Genomic DNA, 17,217 nt, shown 5'->3' on the forward strand with positions numbered 1-17,217 from the left:
AAAACAGACTTCACCATTGGAATCAGCGTCCAAAACTGTACCCTTGGACCAGTTTTTATGAAAATCTAAGGGGGTCCCCCTTCCCCCAAAAAACTTTGAATGCCTCTAGGGGCCAAAGTATAATATGTGGCGAAAAACAGACTTCACCGTTGGAATCAGCGTCCAAAACTGTACACATGGACCAGTTTTTATGAAAATCTAAGGGGGTCCCCCTTCGCCCCAAAAAAACTTTGAATGCCTCTAGGGGCCAAAGTATAATATGTGGCGAAAAACAGACTTCACCATTGGAATCAGCGTCCAAAACTGTACCCATGTACCAGTTTTTATGAAAATCTAAGGGGGTCCGAATGTGATTCTGAAAGTGAATCTGAATGCCTCTAGGGGCAAAGTATAATATGTGGCGAAAAACAGACTTCACCATTGGAATCAGCGTCCAAAACTGTACCCATGGACCAGTTTTTATGAAAATCTAAGGGGTCACCCTTCCCCCAAAAAACTTTGAATGCCTCTAGGGGCCAAAGTATAATATGTGGCGAAAAACAGACTTCACCGTTGGAATCAGAGTCCAAAACTGTACACATGGACCAGTTTTTATGAAAATCTAAGGGGGTCCGAATGTGATTCTGAAAGTGAATTTGAATGCCTCTAGGGGCAAAGTATAAGATGTGGCGAAAAACAGACTTCACCATTGGAATCAGCGTCCAAAACTGTACCCATGGACCAGTTTTTATGAAAATCTAAGGGGGTCCCCCTTCCCCCAAAAAACTTTGAATGCCTCTAGGGGCCAAAGTATAATATGTGGCGAAAAACAGACTTCACCGTTGGAATCAGAGTCCAAAACTGTACCCATGGACCAGTTTTTATGAAAATCTAAGGGGGTCCCCCTTCCCCAAAAAAACTTTGAATGCCTCTATAGGCCAAAGTATAATATGTGGCGAAAAACAGACTTCACCGTTGGAATCAGCGTCCAAAACTGTACACATGGACCAGTTTTTATGAAAATCTAAGAGGGTCCCCCTTCGCCCAAAAAAAAACTTTGAATGCCTCTAGGGGCCAAAGTATAATATGTGGCGAAAAACAGACTTCACCATTGGAATCAGCGTCCAAAACTGTACCCTTGGACCAGTTTTTATGAAAATCTAAGGGGGTCCCCCTTCCCCCAAAAAACTTTGAATGCCTCTAGGGGCCAAAGTATAATATGTGGCGAAAAACAGACTTCACTGTTGGAATCAGCGTCCAAAACTGTACACATGGACCAGTTTTTATGAAAATCTAAGGGGGTCCCCCTTCGCCCCAAAAAAACTTTGAATGCCTCTAGGGGCCAAAGTATAATATGTGGCGAAAAACAGACTTCACCATTGGAATCAGCGTCCAAAACTGTACCCATGTACCAGTTTTTATGAAAATCTAAGGGGGTCCGAATGTGATTCTGAAAGTGAATCTGAATGCCTCTAGGGGCAAAGTATAATATGTGGCGAAAAACAGACTTCACCATTGGAATCAGCGTCCAAAACTGTACCCATGGACCAGTTTTTATGAAAATCTAAGGGGGTCCCCCTTCCCCCAAAAAACTTTGAATGCCTCTAGGGGCCAAAGTATAATATGTGGCGAAAAACAGACTTCACCGTTGGAATCAGCGTCCAAAACTGTACACATGGACCAGTTTTTTATGAAAATCTAAGGGGGTCCCCCTTCGCCCCAAAAAAACTTTGAATGCCTCTAGGGGCCAAAGTATAATATGTGGCGAAAAACAGACTTCACCATTGGAATCAGCGTCCAAAACTGTACCCATGTATCAGTTTTTATGAAAATCTAAGGGGTCCCCCTTCGCCCAAAAAAAAAAACTTTGAATGCCTCTAGGGGCCAAATTATAATATGTGGCGAAAAACAGACTTCACCATTGGAATCAGCGTCCAAAACTGTACCCATGGACCAGTTTTTATGAAAATCTAAGGGGGTTCGAATGTGATTCTGAAAGTGAATCTGAATGCCTCTAGGGGCAAAGTATAATATGTGGCGAAAAACAGACTTCACCATGGGAATCAGCGTCCAAAACTGTACACATGGACAAGTTTTTATGAAAATCTAAGGGGGTCCCCCTTCCCCAAAAAACTTTGAATGCCTCTAGGGGCCAAAGTATAATATGTGGCGAAAAACAGATTTCACCATTGGAATCAGCGTCCAAAACTGTACCCATGGACCAGTTTTTATGAAAATCTAAGGGGGTCCCCCTTCGCCCAAAAAAAACTTTGAATGCCTCTAGGGGCCAAAGTATAATATGTGGCGAAGAACAGACTTCACCATTGGAATCAGCGTCCAAAACTGTACCCATGGACCAGTTTTTATGAAAATCTAAAGGGGTCCCCCTTCCCCAAAAAAACTTTGAATGCCTCTAGGGGCCAAAGTATAATATGTGGCGAAAAACAGACTTCACCGTTGGAATCAGCGTCCAAAACTGTACACATGGACCAGTTTTTATGAAAATCTAAGGGGGTCCCCCTTCGCCCCAAAAAAACTTTGAATGCCTCTAGGGGCCAAAGTATAATATGTGGCGAAAAACAGACTTCACCATTGGAATGAGCGTCCAAAACTGTACCCATGGACCAGTTTTTATGAAAATCTAAGGGGGTCCGAATGTGATTCTGAAAGTGAATCTGAATCTGAGGCTGTCTTGACAGACGTCAACACACAGCGGTCGCTGTGTGCGGTGACGGAAGGCTGAAGTAGGGACGTAGTGGGCGGAGCTTGGAGGCTGTGTGCGGTCCGACCGCACACAGGGCCCGTGAACAGCCCTCTGAAAATTACCACATTTAGGTACGCAGGGTATATTGAATTAGGCATTTACGTAGAATCACCGAGGTAGAAAATATGGTTAGTGCGACATCTATGCGTGCTTAAATATAGCACTAGTTACAGCAATCAACGTTGAAAACAGGTGGCGCTACCAACTTTTATTTGAAGAAAATGACGTCAATATATGACGCCAATTTTTCTTAAGTTTTTCTTTTGAGGTTCTGAAAGAATATATGCTTGTTTTTTAAATAAGATTCAACTTAAATGTGTTTTAAGCAGAAATAAAGAGCGCAGTTTCTATCTAAGAAGGCATTGTACTGAATGTTTTCTTGATTAGCACAGGCGTTGTCTTGACGTCCAATGCTCGCTGACCATTCATTTGATGTATCCTTGGCCCGGCATCGGGGAGGGGAATCGCCGCGCAACGGCCTTGGGGTGGTGACGATGAGTCATTGAAGTATAAAGTTGTTGGAGCATAAAGGAGTTTGATCTTTTCTTTGGTACAAATCGTGAGTTTGTAATGTTCCCTCCATTTGATTCGTGATACCAGAGGGTTCTAATTAGAACTGTGCACTTGCTGTTTTTAGTTTTCCAATCGTATCGCTTGCGCAGCTAGGTGGGGTGCGTCAAGTTCATGAACCGCCCATTGGGCACGTCAAATAACTCGGCCAAGATGACGGAATACAAATTAGTTGTTGTTGGCGGTAAGTCCTTTTCTTTTTACATGCATATGTGTTGTTGTCGCCTCGTTTTTCTTTATTTTTCTTTGACAGTTTTAATTGTTTGAAACCACCTGTAGTAATAGTTGTGCGACATTACTATTATTGTGCTCTGCTATAAAAATGGCACTGTTTTACTGAAAAATTAAATGATGCTGAAAATGGTAAGATATTTCATGCAGTTTTATTGAAGTTTTTAAGATCATTGTCATGATTGGTAATGGTAGGTACGAGCAGTCTCGACTTACGGGTAGCTTATTAACTATTTGCTGTTGTCTTATTCATTAAGTGTTGCAGTAGATAACATTTGTATTTTTAACTGATGTGTTTTGTTGATGCTGTTTAAAGCAATTTTCAAAATCTATCTTGAATAGCTTGGATTTTATGGCAGAACCCCCACAGCCTGTTACAGGTGTTATGACCCAACAGCAGTTGCCTGATAGAAAAATTTCTTGAAAGTGGGTAGGTAGTCCTCACTTACTTGTCAGCCTCATTTATTTAGCTGTACTGATAACAGCCACTACTGTCATTAATTTCAGGCTACCTTTCCCTGTCCAGAATGAGTGGCAAGTGCTAAAAGGGCCTAAATAGATCTTTTAGTATTTGCCAGCTCAGGAGATAATTGTTTCCCATATGAAGCACTGTAGCAGTACCTACCTGCATTACTTGATGGATACCTAATAGAATGATGATATGTAACCCATGCTGAACCTCTACCAGCATCAGATACCCATTTATGTACATGTATGAGAAGCTTGCAGCTATTATGGTTTAGCAGAAACCTTGTTTTGTTTTGTATAGTATTGTTTGATGAGTCTAGATTTTACTCCATTTTTGTAGCTGATTACTTGCTAATACAAGACAACTGAAGACTCTTGCTATTAACAAAATATTGTTTTTATGTTTTACTGGTATGAGCTGTAGAGGTATTACAGAAGCCTGTAAGGTAATGTTGAAATGTATCAGTATCAGCTTTTGGCCAGTGTTTAGGATCAGAGCGAGGGATAAGGATTCAGCGTGTGTGTGATTTTCATAAGGACTAGTTGAACACTGTTGTACTGTTGTTGGTGTTCTCATAAAGGAGCTCTTATGCAGGGTGATGATTATTTGGTGTGAGAGGGCACACCAGAGCTGTTACGAAGGAGCCACTGGCTGGTGTCTGCTGATGTCCTAACGTGACATCGTTGTGTCTGTTGGCAGCTGGAGGCGTTGGAAAGAGTGCCCTCACCATTCAGCTTATTCAGAATCAGTGAGTATAAGTATGCTAGGGTACAGGACTGCAGGTGCACATTGGAAAGGGGATTCAAATCCTAATGTGCCTTATGCTCTAGGTACCTTTGACTGCACTATAAAGCTGTGACTAGTCTGGCACCACATTAACATCTCTATGTTATGATCTCACAATGTTTATGTGTTTTATGAACGTTTTTCTGCGGTTTTGTTTCAGTTTTGTGGACGAATATGACCCGACGATCGAGGACTCGTACAGAAAACAGGTGGTCATTGACGCCGAGACGTGCTTGCTCGATATCCTGGACACGGCCGGTCAGGAGGAGTACAGGTCAGTGACCTAGGGATTAGAGAGGTGCAGCGCAGTGACCTGGGATTAGGGGGGCCACCACCTCCTAGGCTGGTGATGAGGGAGTTGAAACTTACCTTTGGAAACAGGGCGCTGTTCGGTCGCAGTTTTTTTTTATCAGGCTGCGAGCATGCTGCTGCTTCTTGGCTCCTCATTGGTCGAATTCAAGTGGTCTATTCGTTAGACCAATGAGAGGCCAGGAAGCGCCAACAATAACTTCCTTATATGGGGAAAACCGACAGCACGGTGATATAAAAACAGAGACCGAACAGAGCTCAGGTCGTGTAAGACTTTCTGACAGACGTTTAGAAAAGAACGTATTAGATGCATCGGAGTCGTCGGTAGGGCTCGTGAAGCGCTGGAGATGAACATTGAACAGAATGCCTATGTCCAGTCACAGTATCATGGAAATACTTTGTAGCTTACTTGCAGTTGTAATTTGCAAGCTGTTATGATATGCTCATGACTTTCCATAATGGAAATTCGGCATTTGTCGCCACAGCATGTTTGAAACAGTGAAAAGTCAATCCTTCGTGACGCCTCAGTGCAGCCATCGGCTCACCCGTCCCTGATTCTAGATGACCTGACCTGACCTGACATGCGCTGCTCGCTCTGCCCACAGCGCCATGCGTGACCAGTACATGCGGACCGGCGAGGGTTTCCTGCTAGTATTCGCCGTCAACAATTCAAAGTCGTTCGAGGACATCAGCAGCTATAGAGAACAGATCAAACGGGTGAAGGACGCAGACATTGTGCCCATGATCCGTGAGTATGGGATCGGCAGCGCGCCGCTGACAGAACTCGCGGCGGGGAACAGGGGTTCTATGTACACAGGGGCTGTGATCTGTGTCTTGGAAGCTAACAGTTTTTTTTTCAACCCAATGGGGCGGAATAGACAGCTCTTTGGTCGAGTATTGTGTCGTTTTTTTATTGTCAGGTAGATATGGGGACCTCCATGTCGATGGCTCTGTTGGTGGACGGACATGGTCCCCGTCACCGGCCCCCTTGCCGGCCAGGGGTTCGTTGTCACCACCGCTGGGTCACACCGGGGCTACCCAGTGCCGCGGGCGGCCCTTCCCCCCCCCCCCCCCTCCTGGCCTGCCCCCGCGCCGGGTCGATATGGCCCCGCTGGATGCAATATTGAGCATCTCGTCACGCAGCTGAGTCTGGAGTGTTTAGCGTGTCCGTTCGCTACCGTTCACTGCCTCGACAGGCATGGACACAGGACAGACATGGTGAAATTACCCTCGAAATGATAACGTATTCAATGCAATAAGCGTCTAATTTCCTGGCTACTCTTGATCAACGTCGCTCATATACTTTGCTTTATTTAAGATGCGCACTAGTGCTTTTTTCAGTCCCAGTGTGTCTATTTGAATACAATCAGGGAAATTCGTCATTTAAAGCAAGTTAGATTAGATATTTTATTGCGCATATACTTTGTCAAGCGCTACATCGGGGAAAAATAAAGGCTACCTAACGCTTGTCTGCTATTGAGTCAGACATACAGACATGTCCGGACAGTGCATTAAGCGAACGTCCACGGCTTGTTCGACCAGCCTAATCGCCGGGGGTATTATCCCCTCGTCAGCTGGTGCTCCCTGTGGCGGGGGGGGGGGGGTGGCGGGGGCGAGCCGCCTGCCCAGTGACGACCCCTCGGACTGCCCCGGGCGGCAGCAGGCGGGGGCGGCCCGGTCGCGGCCCGCCGCTCAGGAAGACACGAGCGCCGGCCGGCGGCTCGGGGGATAAACTCGTCTGCCGGCGGAATCGATGGTGCTTAATGCGTTATTGTAGGGGCGGTTGTCAGGTGACCGATCGGGCGGGATCCCTTCCCGGAGATCTGTCGCACGGCCGCCGTCTGGTGGGATTACGGGCGGTATTTGTGGACCGTTGGTGGGTAGTGGGATGATGGTGGGTGGACGAGCGTTACTCCCGATACGGTGACATTTCATCACAGTGTCCCGCTAGGGTACAGTCCACGGCATAAGTAATGTGCGGTTTCAGTCCTGGGTATGTTCTGCTTCTGAAGCTTAGGAATGATTAGCCAGACTACAATGAAACTTTAAATGTAGCTAACCTGTATCGTTACCCTTGCAGCTGCAACTTCATCTATTGACGTCTTCTTTTCGATCACTCCGCATTCAAAAATCGCCGGTCAAAGCCATCCGTTGAGATTGGTAAAACCGCACATTACTTTAGCGGTGGGCTGTACGGTGTTTAATCAACGGGCAAGAAGCGGATGTTGAGTGCCGACTAGAAGAAACTTGTTACAGATGTTCTTTATGGATTGTGTGCAACAATTTTCAACTGCAGACCTCGTTGGGTCTTTTTTCTTCCCTGTCGTTCTGCTGATGCTGTCATTTGTCGTGCTGTTTGTCGTTAGGCTGTGCTTTTGACAGTGCCTACCCTAGTCCGTTTCATTGGCCGTGCAGCCTATCTTTGCCCTCTGGCTATATGTGGTCCCAGCATTACAGCGATCCCACCGCGCTCCCGTTTCAGTGGTGGGCAACAAGTGTGACCTGGCCACGCGGGCCGTCGACATGAACGAGGCCAAGGAGGTGGCCAAAAACTACGGCATTCCCTTCATCGAGACGTCAGCCAAGACGCGGATGGGGGTGGACGACGCCTTCTACACATTAGTCCGAGAGATTAAACGGGATGTGAGTACTGCCGCGGGGCGTTCTTGGCCCCAGCAGAGCCCGATTCCGTCCACAAACCTTTCCCGAACTGTGGCGTGGAACACTCGGGCTTTTTCCTTTTTACTCGAGTGAGGTTTGATTAGCCCCTACCTCACTCGTGAGCCCCTATCAGTCCATACGAATGGCTACGATACCGTTCTTGTGATTGATGCGTCTGTATGAAACCATTCCAGAACAGCACTGCTGGTAGTGTAGGTTTATTGATTTATTGATACCTTACTCGTCCAATTGCCAACTGAACGTTTGGCATGTTCCAAGCGTGAGTCATGATCTTTGTGCCATTTTCTGACCGTGTCCCGTATTCTGTGTGCCATTTTCTGACCGCGTGCTGTTTCGGTGTTGCAGAAGGAGCGGCGAGGGAGGGAGAAGGGCAAGGTCGGCTACCTGGGCCGGAAGAAGTTGTGTTGCCTGCTGTAGCGCGCGCGCCGCCCGTCCGACCGGCCGCCGGGCCGCGTCACGCACAATGGAGGCGCGTCCCGCGCCGCGCCGCGCCGCCAACTCTCTGTCTGTCTGTCCGCCTGTTGGTCCGGTCTGCCGGCCGACGGTGGACCGGCTGGCGCCCGCCCGCCGCTGTGTCCGTCTCGGTTAGAAGTGGTCTAGCTCTGTAAGTAATACCCGACTGTCGGACGGCCGCTGCCTTTCCGGGCCATCTGCCGGTCTCGGGCGCGCCGCCCCAGCTCCCGGACAGCTAGCCACTCGGTCGGGTCTCTCCGGCCCTGCTCTCCGCTGCAGCCAGCAGGCTTTTTTGAATGTTTTCCTCGGCTGGTGCCGGCGCGTGCGTCACCAATTCCAGGCTCCTGCCGCGGCGACCTGCTGCGTCGCGACCGCCGGGAGCGCGCGCGCGTGCGTGCGCGTGTGTTTTTCTCTGTGTGCGCGCCGCGCTGTTCGAGCTGAGTTGAGTCAGAGAGGTGGCCGCGGGCGTTTTGTACCGACTGTGGGGCGGCGGGACGGTGCCCGGCGGCCGCCGGCGGAGGCCGGGCCGCTCACAGCCGCCGGCGGCCGCCGCCGCCGCCGTCCCCACCGCCGGCAGCCTGTCTGCTAGAGGGCGCCGCCGCCGGCTGCCCGACGCGCTAACACTGGGGGCGGTCTCTTTTTACTTCTGTCTGTCCGGCACTCTGATCGGTTTTGCCGTCTCCGTCTGACTGCCCGTCTCTGTGTTTCTGGATTCTGTGCACCGTCTCTCTTTCTCTCCGTCTAATGCCTGTGATTCTCCCCTCTCGCCGCGTCTCTTGCGGTCGACAGCTGGATTCTCTGTGTTCTGACTGGTGCTAAATGTAGTATTTCAATTTATAAAGATTGCTAAGTGAGATGACGGTGTGTTTGGCGCTGAGGCGGGTGGGTGCTGGGACGAGGGTGTGCAGTCGGCTGCTGGGAGTAGGTGGTCCTACGAGTTGTTGGAATATCGGAGACGTTAGGAGTGCAAGTGCGAAAAAACTAGTGATGCATTGCTTTCCTCCGTGAAGCTGCTGGTCTGTAGTGTGTTTTTTTTTTGCGACAGGCGTAAACTAGTGCTAGTTTGCAATGTATGAGCATGGTGTTCCTTATTCAGGAACGTTTTAGGGGTCATGAATTATGGCCACTAAAAGATGAGACTTCACTAGAAAATCGAAGTGATTACAGTTCGCTCGTACATAATGTATTTGTCACACCACGTCATTCGCTCACATTTCACATGCACACTAAAGCTATCGCTCGCACAGTCGCGAGTTCCACGGGGTCGCATGACAGAACCGTTCACTCGCTGGCGGAGAGCCATCGAGTCTTATCTCAGCTCGCAGGCAGTACCACGAACACTATGATACACCGATTCTCCCAAATACTGACGTCTGAGACCGCACGCATATTTATCCTAACAATGAACACGAATGGCGACAAGACGGTGCCCGGTTAGTTCAGAAACCGGGCTTCTATTCACCGATTCCGCTTTGACACTTCCGTCATGACGGGATTTTTCGACGGCACCCATCGGCCCTCCCCTCCCTCGTCCAATCCCTAGCTGTCTTACATCTCACGTCCACCTAGATTTCCTACTGAGAGTCTGGAACAGATCGTCTACATCCTCAATATCATCCTGATGCTCCAGTCTGAAGTCGGAGTCGTAGTATTGATAATCGTAGTCGGCGTCTCCGGTCCGGCCTCCTCCAGCTCTCCCTGGCGAGCTGGATGCGAACAGAATCTCCGAGAGCCGGGCCTCCGGCGCACGTGTTGTGGAGCGCGTCCCCCGGCTGAAGGCGATCGGGCTGGTGTTTCGTGAGCGGCCGGTCCGCTCGGCAGCCAGCTCGTTGACGTCGTTCAGACGGCGGGTTTGGAGGTCGGTGGGTAGTGCCGAGCTCAGTTGTAGCTTGGGTCGCAGGAAGAAGCCGCCGCTCTGACGGCCTATATTAGAGGCTTCTTTGTTGGTGGGAAGTGTGCTGACCTCGGTGGTCGGTGCCGGGGTGGTGGTCGGAGCTGGTGGGACGGTGGGAGGGACGGTGACGGCCGGACGGGTCCGTGGGGGTGGCGCGGCTGTAGTAGGGGTCTCTGTAGTAGTGGTAGTGGTTGTGGGACGCCGTGTGGTGGTGGTCCTCCGGCGGCCTCCCACCCTCGGCCGACGGCTTGGCCTGCCGCGCACTCGGATCCTCTTCCTGATGATCTGCGGCGTGGTGACTGCGGCTGCGGTTGTGGGTGCAGCTGTGGGACGCCGCGGCGCCGGCCGGGTGGGCGGCGGTCCACGCGCGATCAGCAGCGGCGCCGGCGTGGTGCCGCGGTCCGGCAGCTTCTGACGCCGAGACGAGCTGTCGATGGACCTGTTGTTGGCCTCGGGTCCATTCCTGAAGCGGCGGTCCTCCCGTTCCAGCTCCTCCAGCAGCTCCTGCTCGTCCAGCAGGTTCAGCTGGTCGGTCAGCGCCTCCACATCCGCGATGTCGGAGATAGAGCTCAGCTGAGGCGGCAGAGTGGGCGGCGGCACTGTAGGCGGTGCCAGCCGGCCCCGACCGCCGCGAGTTCTCACATACTGGGTCGGGCTCAGGTCACCGCCGGGTAGACGCGGGTCGAACCGGCGACTGCCGCGGCCGCGGCTGCGCGAGCGCGGCGTGGGTTTGCGCGTCGGTGCGCTGTCGATCTCGTTGGTGAGCTCGGCGGGCGGGGTGGTGGTAGGCCGCGGCACGGGACGGGCTACCGCCGGCCGCCGGCTGGGACTCAACACACCGACCGCAGCGCTCGGAGCAGCGGCACTGGGGCTGACAGAGGGCGCCACAGCGGCCGCCGGGCTGACCCCAGTCACCGGCTCGGCGCTGGGCCGGACCCGGGAGCCGCCGCGCCACCGCGAGCCGCGCCTCCTGCTGACGATGGCGCCCTCTGAGGCCGGCGCGGCGGTGGTGGCGGCCGACGGCCGACGGCGGCGGAAGCTGGCCCTGGCTCCTCCAGAGGGCTGGGCTGTGCTTGGTGCTCTGCCGCCGGAGAACCTCGTCGACGGGCTACGAGTCGGCACGGTGGCGCTGAAACGACCACCGGGCGGCGCGGTGGTCACCTCCAGTCGACCTCTGCCGATCCCATTACCACTGCTCTCATCCTTGACTCTGGTGTTGATGTCATTGATATCATTTATGTCATTGACATCACCGAAGCTCTCTGAGCTGTCAACATTCTGCCGGGTTTGCCCTCTGCCTCCAAATGTGGCCCTGCCGCTGGTTGAAGCCACATTCGGCACGACACTGGCTCCGAAGAAGCTGCCTGCCGCCGGACTGACCGTCCGTGCGGACTCGGTGGGGGCCTGACTCGGTCGAGTCGTCGGCAGCGGCGTGCCGCGCACGAATGGTGACGCGGGTGAGACGGACACGACGCGGAACGGCGCCGGTGTCGTCGGTGGCAGTGTGCGAGCGGTGAACGACCTCGGTGTGCTGCTGACGGAGACTCCTGTCCTGCGGTCGGTTCCGCCAAACTGCCTACGTGAGTCACCTGAGTTCAACTCTTGCTCGCGGAGGTCGTTGGTGAGCTCTGGCAGCTCGGGTGGCGCTGTAACAGCGGTCGTGGGAGAACCAGCCGTCGGCGCTACCGGCGCTCTGCTCGACACGCCCGTGCCGAACGAGAACGACCCGCCGCGGCCGAAGGCGAAGTTGGTGCGTGGCACGCTGGTGAATCCGAACGGGAACCGGCCGGTGGTCGTGAACACGGGGACGGGTGTGCTGAACGAGCCGCCAGCCGCGGCGGGGGCGGCTGTCGGCAGTGGCGGAGCCGGAGTTGTGAACGTCGGCACGGGCCGCGGCGAGGTGGCACGGAACTCTCCCAGGGTGACCCGGGCCACGTCTTGTCCGACCGGGGCAGAGGTCGGGGTCGAGGTCGGGGCAGGCGCCGGAGGGACTCTCGAAGTCTCAGCGGGGGCTGGAGCCAGCGGCGGCAGCGGTGTCGGCAGCAGCGGTCGACGGGACGGCGCGCGCTGCGCCGGAGCCGTGCTCGCAGTGGCGAATGTGCTCTGGTCACGGAAACTGACGCTGTCGGTGGCAGCCGCCGGATGGGGCGTGGTGGCCGCCGTGCTCAGGTCAAACCTCCGCGGGGCGCGCGAGGCCGGCTGGCGCGTCACCGGAGCGGCCGTGACCCGCCGCGAGCCGCCACCACCGCCGAAGAACCGTCCGGCGCCGGACGACGTCCCCTGGAAACCAGAATCGTAATCCTCCAGCTCGGGCAGATCCTCCTCATCAAGTGCGTTGAACTCCACTTCATTTTCCGATCCCTTTTTGAAGATCTCGAAGTTGCGCGCGTACAGGACCGTGGATCGGTCGCAACTGACTTGGAACCAGTTGGCGCAGATCAGGTGCTGCTGGTCGAACACGGTGTTGTTCGGGCACAGGAACCGGAAACTGGTCCTCTGCCGACGAGACACGCAGCATCAGATCAGGTCAGGTCACGAGGTTAGGTCACTCACATCGACCGAATCCAACGAACGCTTCCAATTATCCATACAATGAATACATGGGCCAAGAGAACACTGCATTAGAGCGTGGTATTACTGACGCTGTTGACACTAGTTAACGAAGCTCTGCAACAGGTCGCGGCCCGGCCTCTTGCCGAGCCGAGTTGTCGGTCGTATGGTCGTGAATAGTGGCCGTTTTATTGCCCATTGTCATGCTGGCGGACGTTCGCGCCGGGGTGGCCGCCGAGGTCTCCCCGCTCGAACCGCGGCACTATGGGCACAAGTTATGAATACTGAGGCCCGTTTGACAATGCAGTGACGCTGCAAGTGAAATTGATGGGCCTTTGGTTGCTGGAGCTTGTCGGCTACGCTTTCTTTCAGATGGGGAGCTCGACACTTACATCGATGATGAGTTCTTGCGACAGAAGAAACGTTTACAACTCGCAGCCTCTCAGCATTATCGGCCGTTATTTCATCGATAAAGTGTTTTAATGATAACTATTACGGAAAAAGTGCAACGACTGGGGAGTCCTTCGTTTAGTGGGGTTCGACACGCCTACATCATAACGTTATCGATACTTTTTAATCGGAATCACTTCATTAGTTTTCAATGAAGCTTCAGAGGTCAACGTAAGTGGTTTACGTACGGAATAAAAGTTACCAACAATTTATATAACAACATTTTATCCTCGACATAACTGTCACATAATGTTCTGCTCATTACTCTGGACACATTTCCATGGTCTGTAACATTGAAGACGGAGATTCCCGGCTATTCCTATTCCATTTAAAATGTCGCTGTAATCTGAATTTTGTTAAAATGCTTGTTTTTGATATCAGTTATATCGTTATTCAGGGCACCAATCTACCCCGTGTCTATTAGCCGTCATCGCTGCCGGTCCGATGAACGGTTATCCCCCTGGGATGGCCAATGGCCATGTGTCACCCCATGGACAGTGACCCGTCACAGTCTGGTAATCGGACGTGGTCGTCTGTCCCTCCGGGGCTGGGCCGGCTCAGTCGGCGTCTGCAACAAGTCACAGATAAAGTCACTGCTGTTCGGTCACTGCGGTCATTGCTGAGTCACTGCGGCTCCTGAGGTCACTGCGGTCTGCATGGTTACATTAGGGTCGCTGCAGCTCGCTCGGTCACAGTAGTTCACTCGGTTACTGTAAAATGTCGCTCGTCCACCAGCCGTCAGCTCTCCAGCTCAGTCTCTGCAGGTCCTCCAGGCTCCAGCAGCAGCCCATCCGTCGTCTATCCGTAGGTACCTCTGCTCCGTCCTCCTCTCGGTCCGTCGCTCGGCTCGTTCGACCGACCTTCCGTCCCCACTCCCCCGCCGTTACCTGAGACGTGCCGCACACGTGAAACATCTGGCAGCCCGCCTCCACGTCGGCGTAGTAGCCGCCCACCACGCGGCCCTCGCAGCTGAAACTCGTCTCCGGCAGCGCGTCGTAGCTGTAATTGGGCGGCGGCTGTTGTGACGTCACCAGAGTCAGCAGTGACGTCATCACTAGCAGCACTGAAAAACAAAGGGAAAGGTTAGAATTGGGCTACACTGAAGCTAGAATTGCTCTTTGCAACGTCTTTCACGGGTTGTGTGCATCACGAATTATGACTTACATTCGGGTGAAGGCATGAAATGAGTCTATTGTGTTGGGAATTGGGATAATGTGTTACTGGACTTTAGGAAGGTAGACTAAGATGGGACACGTTTGTCGGCATGTAATATGGTATATGCTAACTGCTAGCTATGTGTTTGTGGGCCGTTGTTAGATGGCTGTAGTTATTCGATCTATTCATGTACGAGTGTACTCGTACTTTATGTGTTTATATACGGTGCCGATGTAATTACTCGGTGGGTGCACTTTTGCAGGCCGAAGTGTTTGTGTCCAGTCACATGTTACAGGAAGGTAAATAGCCTTTTGCAGTCGTAGACAAACACTTGCCGTTGGCTTATCTCGAAACTCCTCAGACCGATTTGCATGTAGCTTTAGAGGTCTTGATTTGATGCATCATATTCCAATCAGTACCTAGCTATGGTTCATGAACGTTTCCTTTGTAGCATCGTGGTGTCGATAGATAATTCTAACTGGGAGACGCTCATGAGGCGATGAGTGGGTTCTTATTTATTGATAATTTTTACACACGTCTCTATCTGATAGCGGGCATCACGCTCTTACACGAGTCCGCCGGACATCTCCATTCAATTGAGCAAGAGACGTGAAATCATTCACGGAGTAGGAGCACTCAATTACTCATCAATGAACGAGCCTCGATCGGGCCGGCTATGTGTTCTGTGCACGCATGACATTGAGGCCGGCGGCGGGTGCCGATCGGATCTCGGCAGGGGTCACCCGCTCACGGTCGGCGCCGCAGAGTGCCGGTCACAGAGCCGGCGAGCCGCCCAGCCCTGTGTGTACCGTACCGAGCGCTCGTGACGACCGCGCCACACTGCGGCCGACGAACGGTGTAATTTGTGTGATAAACGGACGGCCAACATGGCAGGCCCGCTGGGATTCGCCGCCGCTGCGCCGTCCCGCGAACCCCGGCCCGGGTCAGAGGTCAGGGGCCGCGCGACGCTTAAATATAGGTCGCGGTCAGGTCGTATTTTGTCGTCGATTTCTTCATACCGGTGGGAGAAGCCATTACATTGCTGAGCGAGTCCAGGGATTCTGATATGATCGATTTGTGACTGCTCGCTCTCAGCTCGTTCTCAGGCACTTACGTGCGTGCGTCACAATAGCTATCGTGTAACCGATCCCGTAACATTTTGAAAGGTGGGTCGCCATATTGTTCAGTCTGGGAGGCACATTCGTCAGTATTACAGGTCAGTTTTTGCGCTGAGCGTCCTTTCCGTCGTTTTCCGTCTGTGACACATGTCCAAAGCTCAGCCCCGCCCCCTCAGCCGAGCCAGGTCACGGGCAAAACGCTCCAGATTGGCCCATCTGCTGAGCCCATCAGCCCGGCGGCAAGGTAGCTGCTCGTCCTAGGAGCGCTCCCTGCCCCGCCCCCGCCCCGTCTCCATACCGCACTCCCCACCCGAGCCGCTGCGGTTCAGGAGAGCACGGTCACGGAGCACCCGGGGCTCTGCCGCCGGGTAGACGGCTATTGGACGGGAACCAGAGACTCCGGGACAGAAAATGTAAATGCACGACTGCAACTGCAGACGAAGTGGTGTGGTGTAACACTTATGCTAATATGGGAACAACCAATGGGTCACTGGAATGTCCACAACCGTGGCGATATACATGGGTGCTATCATTTTCTCATTTGGACGAAATCATCCCAGTTCGGTGACGGGATGATTAAACAGAACATCTCAGCCCGCATCTGAGGCTGCCCAGCCCTGTGGGCCGTTCATCGCACCGACGAGCCTTACACAACCCGACACCGTCAGAGTGATGCGTCTCGAGCCGCCGGGGGCCGTGGCCCGCGCCCCACCGTCGCTCGCTCCGGGCGGCGCGTGGTGAAATGACGATTGCCCCCTGACCTTCCCAATCCGAGAGCACAGAGGAATCCCAATAATCATCATGAGCGGCCGGCGCGGGCCACGGCGGCCGGTGTGGCAACCGGAGCGCTCAGGTCGTCGGCAGAGACGTTACCGTTGCTCCGCCTCACCCGAGAGCTTTGTGTTCCGCCACCGTGTTCTCGCCGTCGTTCCCGCGCTGTCTGTGCAGTCCCGCCGTTTTCCGTTACGGTCGCGACGCGCCGGGCGCGGAAGCGGCGCGTGCCAGCCGTGAATGGCGCGGCGATGACAGATGACGACACCACGGCGGCATTGGCGACGATCCGCGGCGGGGGCGGGGGCGGCACCTGTCGGAAGGCGGCGGCGGCGGGAGCGGCGGTCGTATCACCCCGCGGCGTGACCGGGCGGTTTGGAGGGTGGGAACATTGGTAAACAGCGATGATTGGATGCGGTATAGGACCGCTGATGGATTGCGGTGAATGCTGCTGACGGACTGGTTGGGACTGGTGACAGTGGTTGGGACTGATGACTGGCTGGTTGGGGACTGGTGATGGGCTGTTATGTACTGGTGACGGGCTGGTTGGGGACTGGTGGTGGGCCGTTATAGACTAGTGACGGGCTGGTTGGGACTGATGACGGGCTGGTTGGGACTGGTGTTGGGCTGTGGTGAGGATTCGCGATGGCAGCAACTGGTGAGGAGCTGTGGTGGTGATGGCATGTGGTCGACACTGGAGACGGCTGTGGCAAGACATTGCGATGGTCTTCGGAGGTGACGGGATATGATGAGTTGCAGACGGTACCTACTACTGCTAATAATGAACGTAGAACCATCAGTCACACCTCGACGGCAATATGTATGTTGCAATGGCCTCCCAAAATGCGACACAGTAACCGTCTGTAGTGTGTCACAGTGTCCGTTTGCAGTGTGTCGCGGCTGCCGCCTTGGATCGACTGACGGCCACAGAACGGTAGAGATGGGTGCGGCGATGGAGCGGTGTTGACTCTGGCCTTTCACACGGCCTCCGTTCAATTTTGATAGCCGCGAAGGGGTCGCGCCCGCATAATGACTT

The 17,217-nt window shown here is 53.4% G+C and overlaps 2 protein-coding genes across 2 annotated transcripts; one reads left to right on the top strand and one right to left on the bottom strand.

Annotated features, from left to right (window-relative positions):
• The first annotated feature begins 3,080 nt into the window (after positions 1 to 3,080).
• On the top strand, positions 3,081 to 9,097 carry LOC122393700 (ras-like protein). Its single transcript, XM_043389946.1, has 6 exons — positions 3,081 to 3,497; positions 4,713 to 4,761; positions 4,960 to 5,073; positions 5,714 to 5,856; positions 7,591 to 7,751; positions 8,136 to 9,097. Exons 1-6 carry the CDS (start codon positions 3,428 to 3,430, stop codon positions 8,205 to 8,207), a joined length of 609 nt encoding a protein of 202 aa, XP_043245881.1. The 5' UTR covers positions 3,081 to 3,427; the 3' UTR covers positions 8,208 to 9,097.
• A 701-nt stretch (positions 9,098 to 9,798) lies between these two features.
• LOC122394587 (mucin-5AC-like) lies at positions 9,799 to 14,428 on the bottom strand. The gene is made up of 2 exons (XM_043391584.1): positions 14,025 to 14,428; positions 9,799 to 12,633 (listed from the first exon to the last, which is right to left on the bottom strand). The coding sequence occupies exons 1-2, from the start codon at positions 14,187 to 14,189 to the stop codon at positions 9,799 to 9,801; spliced, it is 3,000 nt and encodes a 999-aa protein (XP_043247519.1). The 5' UTR covers positions 14,190 to 14,428.
• Between the last annotated feature and the right edge of the window lie 2,789 nt (positions 14,429 to 17,217).

This window comes from Amphibalanus amphitrite, unplaced genomic scaffold (assembly GCF_019059575.1).
Source record: "Amphibalanus amphitrite isolate SeventyFive unplaced genomic scaffold, NRLGWU_Aamphi_draft 000025F_arrow, whole genome shotgun sequence".
Lineage (NCBI taxonomy): Eukaryota > Metazoa > Arthropoda > Thecostraca > Balanomorpha > Balanidae > Amphibalanus > Amphibalanus amphitrite.